The sequence below is a fragment of the Cebus imitator genome, unplaced genomic scaffold, assembly GCF_001604975.1.
Source record: "Cebus imitator isolate Cc_AM_T3 unplaced genomic scaffold, Cebus_imitator-1.0 Scaffold115, whole genome shotgun sequence".
Taxonomy (NCBI): Eukaryota; Metazoa; Chordata; class Mammalia; order Primates; family Cebidae; genus Cebus; species Cebus imitator.
In genome coordinates, this window is record NW_016107430.1 from 3,520,602 (window position 1) to 3,534,475 (window position 13,874).

At 37.4% G+C, this 13,874-nt stretch overlaps 1 protein-coding gene across 1 annotated transcript in view; it reads left to right on the forward strand.

Annotated features, from left to right (window-relative positions):
- Window positions 1–13,874, forward strand: part of ANKFN1 (ankyrin repeat and fibronectin type III domain containing 1) — a 328,620-nt gene that overhangs the window by 177,902 nt on the left and 136,844 nt on the right. The window contains exon 6 of the mRNA XM_037742122.1: window positions 12,908–13,102. Within this exon, the coding sequence (XP_037598050.1) occupies window positions 12,908–13,102 (195 nt within the window). The remainder of the gene's footprint in view (window positions 1–12,907; window positions 13,103–13,874) is intronic.

Below are 13,874 nucleotides of genomic sequence, written 5' to 3' on the forward strand. Positions count from 1 at the left end.
ATTCTTTTCACTATGCCAACCAGGTATCCTCACACAATTCAGAAGAACATCCTCTGTACATTTCTCCATTTCTTAAAAGGAATCACTGTAACACAGAGGGTTTAGGGACTTAACTCCTAAACTACTGGTCAGGCCTGTCTTCTATCTTGAACCCCTCAACGCCAGAGCCACGTGGGCATGTTCTTTATATGAAACTCAACGATGTATGTTTCCTTATTCATAGAAAAATCCCAGAAGAGGCCATCCAAACGTGTACACTGCTCTGAAGTTAAATATATACAGAACCCCAGCCTACTCATTAGATGAATCTGCTATCTTTATTCAGTAACTTTTTTCTGTTCCTCCTACCTTTTTTTTTCTTTTTCTTTCCTTTTCTTTTCTTTTCGGTTTTTTTTTTTTTTTTTTTTTTTTTTTTTTTTTTTTTTTTTTTTTTTTTNACAGAGTTTTGCTCTCGTTGCTCAGGCTGGAGTGCAGCGGCACGATCTTGGCTCACTGCAACCTCTGCTTCCTGGGTTCAAGCAATTCTCCTGCCTCAGCCTCCTGAGTAGCTGTAATTACAGGCATGCGCCACCACACCCAGCTAATTTTGGATTTTTAGTAGCGGTGGGGTTTCTCTATGTTGGTCAGGCTGGTCTCAACTCCTGACCTCAGGTGATCTGCCCATGTTGGCCTCCCGAAGTGCTAGGATTACAGGTGTGAGCCACTGCTCCCAGTCTTGTTCCTCCTACTGATATGCAAAGAGCACAAAGTAATATTCATTCCTTGCAGAAAAAAAAAATACCAGCCGTTATTGAAGTAGAGTCCCAAGTACTTTCTTGCAGACTGGTGTGCTGAGCTTAGGAAAACAGCCACAGAGTCTGAAAGGACTGCAGCTAGGAAAGCCAATGTGTGGAGGCACCGCAGGACACCCACGGGTACGCCATGGGTTGTTTCATGCACTCAGGAGCCCAGCGCTATGACTCATGCTCGCTTGAGCAACTGCTATGGAAGAAAGACCTGTTGCCTCTGTACATAAAAACCCCCAGTCGTAAACCCCTCCTTTTTCCTGACTAACTCATATTCTGCCCCCACCCTCAAACCAATAGCCTTCAGGAAGAATGTGCTGAATCATCAATGAGAGTCTTGCCTTTCTGAGATGGCCATTTATTTGGCATCATTAAGGCCCTGTAAATAGTAATCATAAAGAAACTAGCTCTTTCACAATCACATGCAAATTTGGTCACTCACAGAGATTTTATTTCATTCTTTGACTCCAGTACCTAGTACATAGTAGATACTCAGAAAGTCTCTGTTGAAATTTTAGCCTTTGTGACAGCCTGTCTTATGCTGCTCGGAGTCACAGGTGTCAACACTTATTATGCAAACATACATTCATTATGTGTATCATAGACGCAGGCGCACACACACACACACGCATATACACAGAATGTATGGAAAAAAACCCGTTAAGTCGTCCAGTAACTTAAACTTTGGGGTATCCTTTTGCTGTTAATATGGCTGTTATTGTTTTCCAGACATTGTTACGAATTCAGTTTTAGATGTAGCCTAGTTGTTTTTATTTTTACACTACTTAATAATATGCGGTAAGAATGGTGAAATGCCCCTTAGCTTCAGTCTTTCTGCCCTTTCCCTTAGCTACATTCTCCCTCTCTCTAGTCCCGCTCCCCTCCCTCTGCATTTCTTGGCGAATGCCTCCCTCTCACTTTCTCTCAGATGCTGCCCGTGGAACTAGAAAGTGTCACTCGGAATTTGTTGTGTCCAGTTGCTTCATAAAATGCAATTGCAGAATTGCTGTCAAGTGAGTATGGTGCATACACCAGTGTTACAATTTTGGCAGTCTTGTCAGGATGCACCACTCATTTCTGCAGTAGTAAGGGGTTCGTGTTTGTGCTGGGACTGGTCAGGCCATGTCTAAGAGGTGTGACTATAAACTAATGAGGCTGGTTTTATGTAAACAAACACACTAGAAAGTCTACAATCCAAGCGAATGTTATCCTTCCACATGGTCCTCCTGGGAGACCCCACACTTGCTCTAACAGTGCTGCCATTGCTCTGAACACTTTGGAATTGTCCTCAGAGTCAGTTTATGAGAAAATCTGACTCGTTGCTGAGAGTCACACCTGATTTTTGTTCCAAAATAGCATTGCCTAGCGTCATCACCCTCTGTGTTCCTCAGACTTGGCTTCAAATTATTTACAGAGATTTCCTGCAATCAAATCCACCCTCAAAGGACAAAGATGTGCAGCCAATAAGAGTATATAAAGAACAAGCCTTAGACAGGTCTCTATAGTGAGCCCTCAATATTATTTTCTGCTTCACTAAAATAGGGATATAAATCCTCATCCTGACTTACAAATCTGTTCTTCAAAACTCATCTTAGACTGCGCACTCCTCACCCACACCATCCTCCGTTCTGTTCCTGTAATGTGCCAGGCTAACTTAGCATAGGGCCTTTGTGCTGCCTATTCCATCTACTTGGATTGCTTGAATGCTTTTAATCTTGTGCATTACATGGCCAAATCCTTCGTAACATTCACATTTCAGCTTAAATGTAACATCTTCAAGAGAGGCTTTCTCTGGCCACCAAGTCCAAAGTCTAAAATGACACTTTCTCATCACATCACTCTCGTCATTTTTTGCATAGCACTTATCATGATTTTTCTCAATGTTTTTATTTGCTTATTTTTGTCTCCTCTGCACATAAATTTCAAAGGGCAGCACCTCTCTCATTCATTGCCGAATGCCCAGCAAACAGTAGACACTCAATAAATATCTAGTTAATTGAATTGAATCAATCCTAAGCTTATTTCTTTTCAGGAGTATGAATATATTATTCCGTATGAAGAGAATAATTTTACTTAATATTGGACTCATTGACCTTTTTTAGGTTTCCAAATAATTATCTAAACACCAGGTGGCCAAAGCCTAAGTTCCTGTTCTTTGAATTGATAGTTGTATTTTTCTGGTTTTTTGCTTTAAAATATTTAAGTGACAAGATTGTATATATTCAAGGTATACAATGTGATAATGTGATATACACATGTTCTATAAAGATTATCATAATCAAATTAATTCGCAGATCCATACCCATGCTGTACATTAGATCACCAGATCTTGTTCATCTTCTAATTGAAAATTTGTACCCTTTGTTAAACATCTATTTTCTCCACCCCTAGCCCATGGCAACCACTATTCTACTCTCTGTTTCTATGTGTTTAACTTTTTAAATTCCGAATTTAAGTGGTATCATCTATTATGTCTTTCTGGATCTGACTTCTTCCACTTAGAATAATGTCCTCCAGGCTCATCCATGTTGTTTTATAGTACTTTTTTTCTCTCAAAAAAAAATTTTTTTAATAGACATACAACACGGAATATCTTCTCCTTGTCAGAAATAAAACCATTATAGATAAAGTTAAAAGGTGTCTTTGGCAGCCCAGCCAACTCATCCCCACATGCACACACAATCTAGATTCCATCCCCCAAATCCCCAAACATATCCATTGTTATCAGTTTAGAGGGTATGCAGACTTTTCCCCATGAATTTAAACATAAACATGACAACAATAGAATTTTGGGGAATATAGCTTTTAAATTAATCCCTTAGAAAAGGCTAAAAATTAAATGTCTAGAGTCAGAGAGTTCTGGCCTCGAATCTCACATCTGACCTTTTGTAGCTGTGGGAAAGTTCTTTAACTTCTCTGTGCCTCCATTTCTCCATTTTTAAAATGGATATAATAATTGTACCTAAATTGTATTATTATATATTGCTATGTAATAATTACCCACAAACATCAACTAAAAATAGTAAATATTTGTCTCATATGAATCTGAAATCTGGGAATGGCTTTAGCTGGATGGTTATGGCTCAATCACAATTTCATGTGACTCCATGAGATTGCTCTCAGTTTAAGGACTGATTGAGCTACAGGATCCACTTCCAAGCTTACTCATAGTGGCTACTGGCAAGAGCCCTGCATTTCTTGCTGTATGAGTCCCTTCATATGGCTACTTTATGACATGGTAATTGGCTTCCCCCAGAGAAAATGACCTGAGAAAGAGACCAACCAAGGTGGAAGCAACAGTGACATTTATAACCTAATCCCAGATGTAACATAGTGTCATTTCTGCAGAATTCTGCTGATCTCACAGAACAACGCTTGTACAGTGTAGGAGAGAACTGTATAAGGGTATGAATACGAGCAGACATAGGTCACTGCAGGCCCTCATGGAGGCTGGCTACCATATTACCCATTCAGGATTATTGAGAATTAAGTGGAATAACACCATTAAAAAATTTATCACATTACCTGGCCAGTTGTAAATGATTTCTAAAAATTGCTAGCCAACATAATTCAAAACAAAATAAAATGACCCAAGAGTTTCTGGTAAAGAATTTAAATATTTTACCCATTTGTTATATAGCACTTTTTAAACTTTGTAGACTTTTATGTTCTAAAACCGTACTGTCTAACACAGAATCTGCTAGCCACGTATTACTATCAAACATTTGAGATCTGTCTATTCCATTGACCAATGGAACAGAATTGAGAGTCCAGAAATGAAACCATGAATGGATGGTAAATTGATTTTCAACAAAGTTACCAAAAGCATACAATGGGAAAAGAATAGTCTTTTCAATAAATGGTGTTGGGAAAACTGGATATCCACATGCAGAAGAATGAAATTGGACCCTTGTCTCATACCATATACAAAAACGAACTCAAAATGGAGTAAAGGCATAAGCATAAAACCAGAAACTATAAAACTATTAGAAGAAAACATAGGGGAGAAACTACATGACATTAGTCCAGGCAGTGATTTTTTGCATATGACCCCAAAAGCACAGATAGCAAAAGCAAAAATAGGCAAATGGAATTAAAACAAAGAAGCTTTTTCACAGCGGATTAAACAACAGTGTTAAGAGACAACCTATGTATTGGGAGAAAATATTTGCAGCCCATACATCCAGTAAGGGGTCAATGTCCAAAAAATGTAAAGAACTCAATTCAACAGGAAGAAAACAAAGAAATCAATTTAAAAAGAGGCAAGGAACCTGAATGGGGTTTTTTAAAAGAAGATATACAAATAACCAACAGATATATATATATATATATTTACATATATTTTTTTAATGCTCAATATCTCTAATGTTCAGAAAAACGCAAATTCGTATCACAATGAGATATCATCTAACACTGGTCAGACTGGCTATAATCAAAAAGAGGAAAGATAAATGTTGATGAGGATGTGGAGAAAATAGACACTTGAGCACTGTTAGTGGGGATGTAAATTAGCACAGCTGTTACAAAAACTGAGTGGAGGTTCCTCAAAAAACTAAAAATAGAATTAACATATGATCTAGTAATCCTACGTCTGTGTATTTACCCAAAAGATTTGAAATCACGTTGTCAAAGAGATGTCTGCACTCCCATGTTTACTGCAGCACTATTCACAATAGCTAAGTTATGAAATCAACCTAAGTGTCAATTAACAGATGAATGGGTTTTTAAAATGTTCATAATGGAATACTATTCAGTCTTAAGAAGAAAATGATATCATTTGTGATAAAACTGGATGGAATTGGAGAACACTATGCTAAGTGAAATAAGCCATGCACAAAAAGACAAATATCTCATGTTCTCATTTATTTAGGGTCTCATGGACTCTAAAACAATTGAACTCATAGAAGCAGAGAGTGGAATGGTGGTTACAGAGTCAGGGGGCTGGGGACAATAGGGAGATGATAGTCAAGGCATACAAAATCTCAGTTAGACAGGAGAAATAATTGGTTTTATTAAACTTATTGTGCTGTATCATGAATATAGTTAATAGTGCATTGTACATTTCAAAATCGGTAAAAGAGTAAATTCCAAATGTTCTCACCACAAAAAAAGCATATATATTTGAGGTGATGAATATGTGTACTTAACTTAATTATTCCACATTGTATTCACAAATCATAACATTACTTTGTATTCCATAAANTAAATACATACAAAATTATTATCAACTTATAATAAAATAAAATTTTAAAAAAGTAATATGTCTGGTGCAAATTAGTAAGTGTTCTAAATGTAAAATTACATTGATTTCAAAGTCTTAGTATCAAAAATAGCATAAAATGTAAAATTAATAAATTTTATAGATTGCACATTGAAATGGTAGCATTTTTGATATATCAAGTTAAGTAAAATATTAAAATTAATTTCATTTTTTTTTGCTTTTTTATTGTCATTACTAGGAAATTTTAAATGATGTGGCTCACACTATATGTCTATAGACAGCACTGAAAATATTGGCAGAAGACATGGTTATTTTGTTTCATTGCTTAAACCCCCTATGTTTTTATGAGGCAATCTCCTTTGAATTTCCAAAATAATCCAATCAAGTGTCTTGCATGTTGTGCTTTTAGAGAAGATGTCCATTTTCCCCTTTGAGTTTGATGAGTCCTAAAAGTTCCTCTCTGTGTCATTTGTTCTGGCTTATTAAGAAATCACCAGTTACAGTCTAAGTTATATAAAGACTTTGTGAGCCAACATTCTGCTGGAAAGTTGCAGAAAACACTCCAGAGCCCCATGTCTGGGTGTAATAAGTTTAGGAGAAGAAAGATTCACAGTAATTTAAATGAAACATTTAATCTCCAGAGCTCTAAAACCTTTTTGGAACCACACCTTAATGTCCTTGGGAAAATCTGAAAATGTAATAACAGGTTGAGACCTAAGTGAAGTCAAAATGAGTCTTATGTCCTGAATCTTAAGACAGGTAAATTAGAGTTTATGTTTTGCGTTTCTCTGGTATAAGACTTTTTGAATTAAAAATATTTAATTTTTAGAGCACCCCTACATTGCTTTGTCATTCCTACCTTAAAACAAGTCAGTGGTGAAGTTCTTGGAAGATTATCGCTTATAGTCAACAAAAATAAATTATATTAACTGCCCAGAGTATATTCACTACCATGTAAGATTTAAATCTAAGTGACCTTGTTTTCTGCCTTGAAATAACAGATAGGGTTTAAATTGATGTCACTTACTAGTATATATACCTGAACAATAGCTAGGATGGAAAAATTTTATTTGAGGCAGGAGGGGTTTTTGATGGAAGAACATAGAGTTATGTTATAAAACAAATATTTTGATTTCTTTTGTGTGCCTCTAAAAATGTAAGATCAATGGATGTAATAATAATAATGCAAACCTCCACTAAGACAGTCTTCTATGTAAAGATTATCATTAATTTGTTACAAGTTATAAGACAAATGCCATTGTTATGCCAGTTTTACTGATGAGAAACTTGGGCTCCATATAGCAGAGTAACTGGTTAGGGTCACGCATATGTAAGGGCAGCACTTGATCTATAGGACCCCAAAGCGCTTTTACCACATTGCTTGCAGTTTAGAAATACAATCACATCTGCATAACATTTCAGTCAATGGTAGGCTATGTATATGAAGGTGGTCCCACACAATTATAAGGGAGCTAAAAAATTCCTGTTGCCTAGTGATGTTGTAGCTGTCATAACATCACAGTGTAATGTATTATTCACATTTGTTCTGATGCTGGTTTAAAGTACGGCACATACAATTATGTACAGGACACACTACTTGATAATGACACTAAACTACTATGATACTGTTTTATATATTTACTATCCTTGTTATCATCATTTTAGAGTACACACCTTCTACTTATTAAAAAAATGGTTAACTATAAACCATGCTCAGGTCCTTCAGGAGGTACTCTAGTAGAAGGCATTGTTATAAAAGATGACATCTCCATGTGTGTTACTGCCCCTTAAGAACTTCCAGTGAGATAAGATGTGAAGGTGGAAGACTGATATTCGTAATATTGACCCAAGGCATAGATATAGGCTTATGTAGGTGTTTGTGGTTTAATTTTTAACAAAAACAGTTTATTTTTTTTTAATTTTTCAAAAGCTTGCAGAATAAGGACATAAAGAAAATATTTTTGTACAGCAGTACAGTTTGTGTTTTAAGCTGTTATTACAAAAGACCCAAAAAGTTTTAAAAATGTAAAAGTTTATGAAGTAAAAGAGTTAACAGTAAACTATTATTGAAGAAAGAATGTTTTGTAAATTTAATGTAGCTTAATTGTATAGTGTTGATGAAGTCCCCAGTAGTGTCAGTAATGTCCTACGTCTTCAAAGTCACTCACCACTCACTCACTGACTCACCCAGAGCAACTTCCAGTCCTGTAAGCTCCATTCAAGGTAAATGCCCTATGTAGTTCTACCATGTTTTATCCTTTATGCCATAGTTTTTGTATTTTTAGTGTACCTTTTTTACATTGAAATAGATTTAGATATACAAATAGTATTGTGTTATAACTGTCTGCAGTAGTCAGTACAGCAACACGCTGAACAGGTGTGTAGCCTAGGACCAATAGGCTATACCATATAGCCTGGCTGTGTAGTAGCTATATCTACTAGGCTTGTGTAAGTGTACTCTGTGATGTTTGCATAACCATGAAATTGTCTAACAATGCACTTCTCAGAACATTTCCCTGTCAGTAAATGACACATGAGTGTAATAGGAAAACAGATTTCAGTTCAGGATAAGGGAACTTTAAAATTCTGTTGTATGAAAATGGGCAAGGTCATCTTGGTAAACAGTGAGTTCCCCTCAGGTAGGAAATTATAGAGGACCAAGGGTACTAAAGGAGAGGTATCTGAGGTTGGTTGTAAGGTGTCCTTCTAACTCTTGAGATTAAATAATTATCTTAGTGCCTCATTTCTCATCATTAAAAAAGGAAAATGCCAATAATAATGGGAAAGCTGTTACTAAATTGAAAAGCGGCACATCATTAGTAATGGACAAATGTGTCTGTTTTTTTTAAGCAAACCAAATGAATTGTTCTCTAAAATCCTTAATTAAAAATTAAAATTAGTTTACATTTTACATTCATTGTTATTTTCAAACTTTAAGCAATTATATCAACCAGATCCAAATTTAGGAATTGCGGGCAATGGCAGAATTAACAAACTATAAGTAGCAATCCATAGGTTAGATTCTAATGGTGAAGAAAGTCCCTTCGGTACCTGATCATTATTTATCTCAGGATTTAAACAGTAACTATAATTGTATTCTTTGAACACAAAGTTCCCGCCAGTCCCCCCACCCCATCCCGTAGTTAATTAGCTGGGTAGGTCTTACAACAAATACTCACTCAGAAGCACTGGGCGGTAGAAATGCTGTTAATAATTAAACACCACAATAGCACAGAGCCTGTTTCAAGAGCCATTGAGTGGTCTTGCCCCTGATGGACTGCTTACCACACAGTCACAGACCCTCCATTGTGCCAGCATGGCTGCTCAGAGGGATAGCTGCTTGGCTGGAGAAGAGACCAACTGCAATGAGAGGAAAGGGCAAGCCTTGCAAAGAGATCAGGATCATGGACTCCAGGGAAAAGTATCCTGTGGGTGGAAGTGAAAGGGGAATGAATCCAAGAAAAAGGGAAGTGGATGGGTAGGAATGATAAAAGAGACATAGCCTTTCTATTTTCTAAATCTGACCAGTCAAACTGAGTTCACCGATCTCATGCCGAATAGATAGCAATCAGGAAATTGTAATATATAAATAATAGGTTGATTTGTATTCCATTGGGTTTAGAGAAAATTCACTGAGTTCTTTAAGGTTTAGATGCAGATTATGAATAAGTCATCCCATCTCCCCGGGACCTCAATTTCCTCATCTTTAAAATGAGGAGGTTGAAAATGTCCCCGTTCCAGGGTGGCAAAAATAGAAATGTGAGTCCCAGAACAATTTTCAAGCTTTCGAAAAGCCTAACTATCACACCATTACTCATGATAAACTACACAGTCTAATATAATTATATTTACTTTCTTCTGCTTAAAATATATTAACCCACTTGTTAGGTTGATTATCTCATTCTGAATAGATGCTTCTATTGACAGTTATATTGGTCATTAATAATAGGGAGAAACATGATCACTTTATAAGTCAGCTGGTTTGGTAGACCAAAAAAAATCTTTCAAAAGAAGGTGTTTTATTAAGCTATTAAAAATCCACTGGAAAAAAATAAACAAAGGTTTTGTTTGGTGAAATGCTTGGAAACCACTGGCTCTCTGACTTGTCCGTGCAATTACTTCCAACAGATGCAAATGATACTCTCAAGGGCACCTGTGGTCTTAACCTGGCAAAAAGGGATAGAGTTTTACAAAGTTTCCCTTTTTTCAAAATCTTCACTTTTTGAAAACACTTTCCATTCTTCTCCATAATAGACCTATTTAATTTCTAAATAATATGCTTAATCAAAATCTGCATGTAAAATTTGTTGCTCCAAGAAGACACCTTCATTTATATTGTGTCTTCAGAGATGATCACTCTACCCCACACTTCACCCTCCATCACCACAGTATTATGTTAAGAGTTTAGATATCCCAGTTTGAGGTGCCCTGGGATCTAAATAATCTTGGAGAGCTCACCCAGCTGTAAAATTCTGTTTTTAGTCTCTGAAGAGGCAAAATGCATTATCATGAAGAGGTGGAATCCCTTTACCATAATAACTCAAATTGCATCTCAAGCCTAGAAGGAAAGGGAAAATGCAGAAACAAATGTGTGGTTCTAGGGAAAGCAGAAAAATTGTCAGAAGGAGCCAAGCATAGCTCAAGAGAAGCTGTCCATCTGAAATGCCACCTGGAATTCACACCAGTAATAACTGTTGTGGATATAAAAATTAATAGGGGGGATTTCATAGTATTAGAAAAATTTATTTTTATAAATCTTGTGTCTATCACCCAAGTGTTGACGCATGCATGCAATTCAAACATCAGGCATACAATTAAAAGCTCACTGAATAACTTAACAAGGACAATTCCCCCATTTTCTCTATAATTTGGAGTGAAAGAAGGAGGGGGGAGTGGGTAGAGAGTGCAGTTACTGGGTCAATTAATCAACCTGAAAACTGTGACACAAACTCTGACGCCTAACCTATGTCTAAAAATACACAAATGTATACGAATTTGTTTTAAACTGTCAATGCCTATATTTAGGACCTTCCCAGCAAGGCTATAATGAGACTGTGTTTGAGGGCTTCAGTCATAGCAGACTCTACCATTAATCTGAAGTTAGTTAAATTAACAGCATTTAGTACTGACTTGTCAATCTCACTGCTCCAGGAAATTGCACCTTGAGGCTACTAATATTGCCAATTTTTCCACTGGAGTGTGCGCCCGCGTATGTGTATGTGTATTTTTTTTCTCCAGAACCTCTGCGTTCATACCCCATCACTGCTTCCCTACGTCCACAGCACTTATATTATCATTTATTCTGGCCTCCTTTAGCCTTCCCCGGGGATTCTGCATAGTGTAGCTGCTCAGTGAAAGAGTTTTTTAGCTTTATATTTATTTGTTTATTTTTCTGTCATGGCTCATGACTGAGGCTTTTAAAAAAAAGTGTGACAGTATTTAGAGTACATGATTGACTGCTACAGCAACATTCATTAACCATGACAAATCTGCAGCAAAACACAGTCCTGAGTGTTCTAAACAGCAACTTTAAAAAGAAAGAAGAAAGAAAGAAAAAGAAAAGACTCAGCTAATTTTTCATTGACCTCATCTGTAAATAAATTTAGACTGATGGTGCACAGAGGCCATAATAAATTAGTATTTATTTCCTGTAATTAATGCAAACATGCCTATGAACACAGAGAATGTGAATATATAACCACCTAATTTCCATTTCAAAATACACCTAACAAATTTTCACTTGAGTTATCTTCACAATATGTTGTCCCTTAATTAGAAGAATGAAATAGTTGGATTTCTTTCCCACCCACCAGGGAGAAATATTGTTTTGGTCACAGGGAGTGTCAAACACTTTTCAGCAACAGATCTGCAGGACTTTATTCTGGCTTACTTGACTGTAGTGTGATCCCCTACCATATTCCCATGCTGAGGCTGTCTTTTATCACTTAACCAGGAGGAGCTCTGGAGTGACCAAGTGACCATCATGACAGAACCTCATATGCATAACAGCCATGAGGAGATCGTAAGAGGCAGCCTCACTGCTCAGCACAAAAAAGGGAAACGTTCTTTCCCATTCATTGACATGAATACAAGGGTAGGATGGCTAAACAATCTGAAGTAAATCAGATGAAGACTATCACATATTGGGTAAAATAGAACTAGCAAGCTCTACAACCTCTCTCAGCAAGAGGAGCTCATATAATATATCCTCTTGAGCATCGGTATCTCTGGAGATCATTCCTGCCATCATGCCACAATCAAAGATCAATTTCTGATCACATTAGACTCAGCCAGCCATCAGAACTCACTAGCTCAACTGTGGCAGCAGTAGTGGAACTCTTTGTAAGCAATAGATAAATGGATTAGCAATGATAAAATTGTGCCTCCAGGATACACATACAAAAATGTCTATAAGCTGGGAAGAATGTGCTAAAGGCAGAAAATTTGAATCAGGTTCTACCAAAAATAACACAAAACTTCACCAGAATGCAACTTGCCTCATGGATAATTTTTCCTAGGGTCTTCCTGGCCCTATAGAGTTTTGCCCCTGCATGTTTGTCCCTCTAAAGGTCATGGAAACAAATGTGTACGCTCTGGATTAGAAGTGGTCCTCTTGGGTACTTGATGGTGGAATTCTAATTAGCTGAGTTAAGCAGCTAATTGAGGCGTGTGTTACAGGAGGACAGAGAGCAATGGGAATATATTAATTTGATGAATTTGCCACTTAATCTGATTGTAAGTGTCACTAATTAGACCTTATATAAGACAGTTGATAACAAACACAGATCCCACTTTTCCCAGGCATTTTTTTAAAATTATAGTAGACTCTGGGATATATCCTTCCAACAAAGCAGCATTTCCCCAGAAAGAAAAGGAAGTAAACCCATTTCTTTCCCTTTAGTTGTCAGCCTGGAAAGCCGAGCAATGCACCTCAACACACTGGTCCAGGAAGCCCAGGAGAGGGTGAGTGAACTGTCTGCCCAGGTGGAGAATGAAGGATTCACTCTGGACAACACAGAGAAAGAGAAACAGCTGAAATCTTGGGAGTGGAGGTATCGGCTCTACAGACGCATGAAAACAGGCTTTGAGCATGCCAGTGAGTATAAGCAGAAAACGTCTACATTTCACTAGACTGAACTTCAGTTTGAGACAGCCAGGCCTTCTTTTACTGATTTTTTTTTTCAGCTCTACAGGGTCATGGATGGCCGTTGTCAGCCTGTGTGGAGCAAGGGCTCTGAGAGGCTGTCAAAGGGTCTTTTGTCTTGCCTGAGTTTCTGGCTCCTGATGGGTGCTCTGACCACAGCCATGAGGCTTCATGTCTCTGGCCTCTCTCCACCATGTCACACTCATCTAGCACTTTCCACCCGCTATGCCCTAATGCCTAATGACCTGAATGGTCTGATGCCCTAGGTGGCTATATTTTGGGATAGGGAGGTGGAAAAATATTTGTTTGCCTATTTGTCCAGTTTCTGCTTCAAGCTCAAGTTTAAGTTGTTTTCAACTCTCCACTGTATTTTTTATGTAGAGCTATAAAGTGAACTTCAGTTACACAGGCAACTGAAAAGGACAGTCAATCAACCCATGAATTATGCTTTTGTCTGCATTTCCATTCTCTTTACCAATTCTTTTTGTTAGTTTAAGAACAGCCTTCTTTTTGGAGAATACTCATTAGCACTGAAAGTAATGCTGAGTGTAGCTCCTGATATAAAAACGAAATGCAGGCCGGGCGCGGTGGCTCACGCCTGTAATTCCAGCACTTTGGGAGGCCGAGGCGGGTGGATCACGAGGTCAAGAGATTGAGACCATCCTGGTCAACACGGTGAAACCCCATCTCTACTAAAAATACAAAAAATTAGCTGGGCATGGTG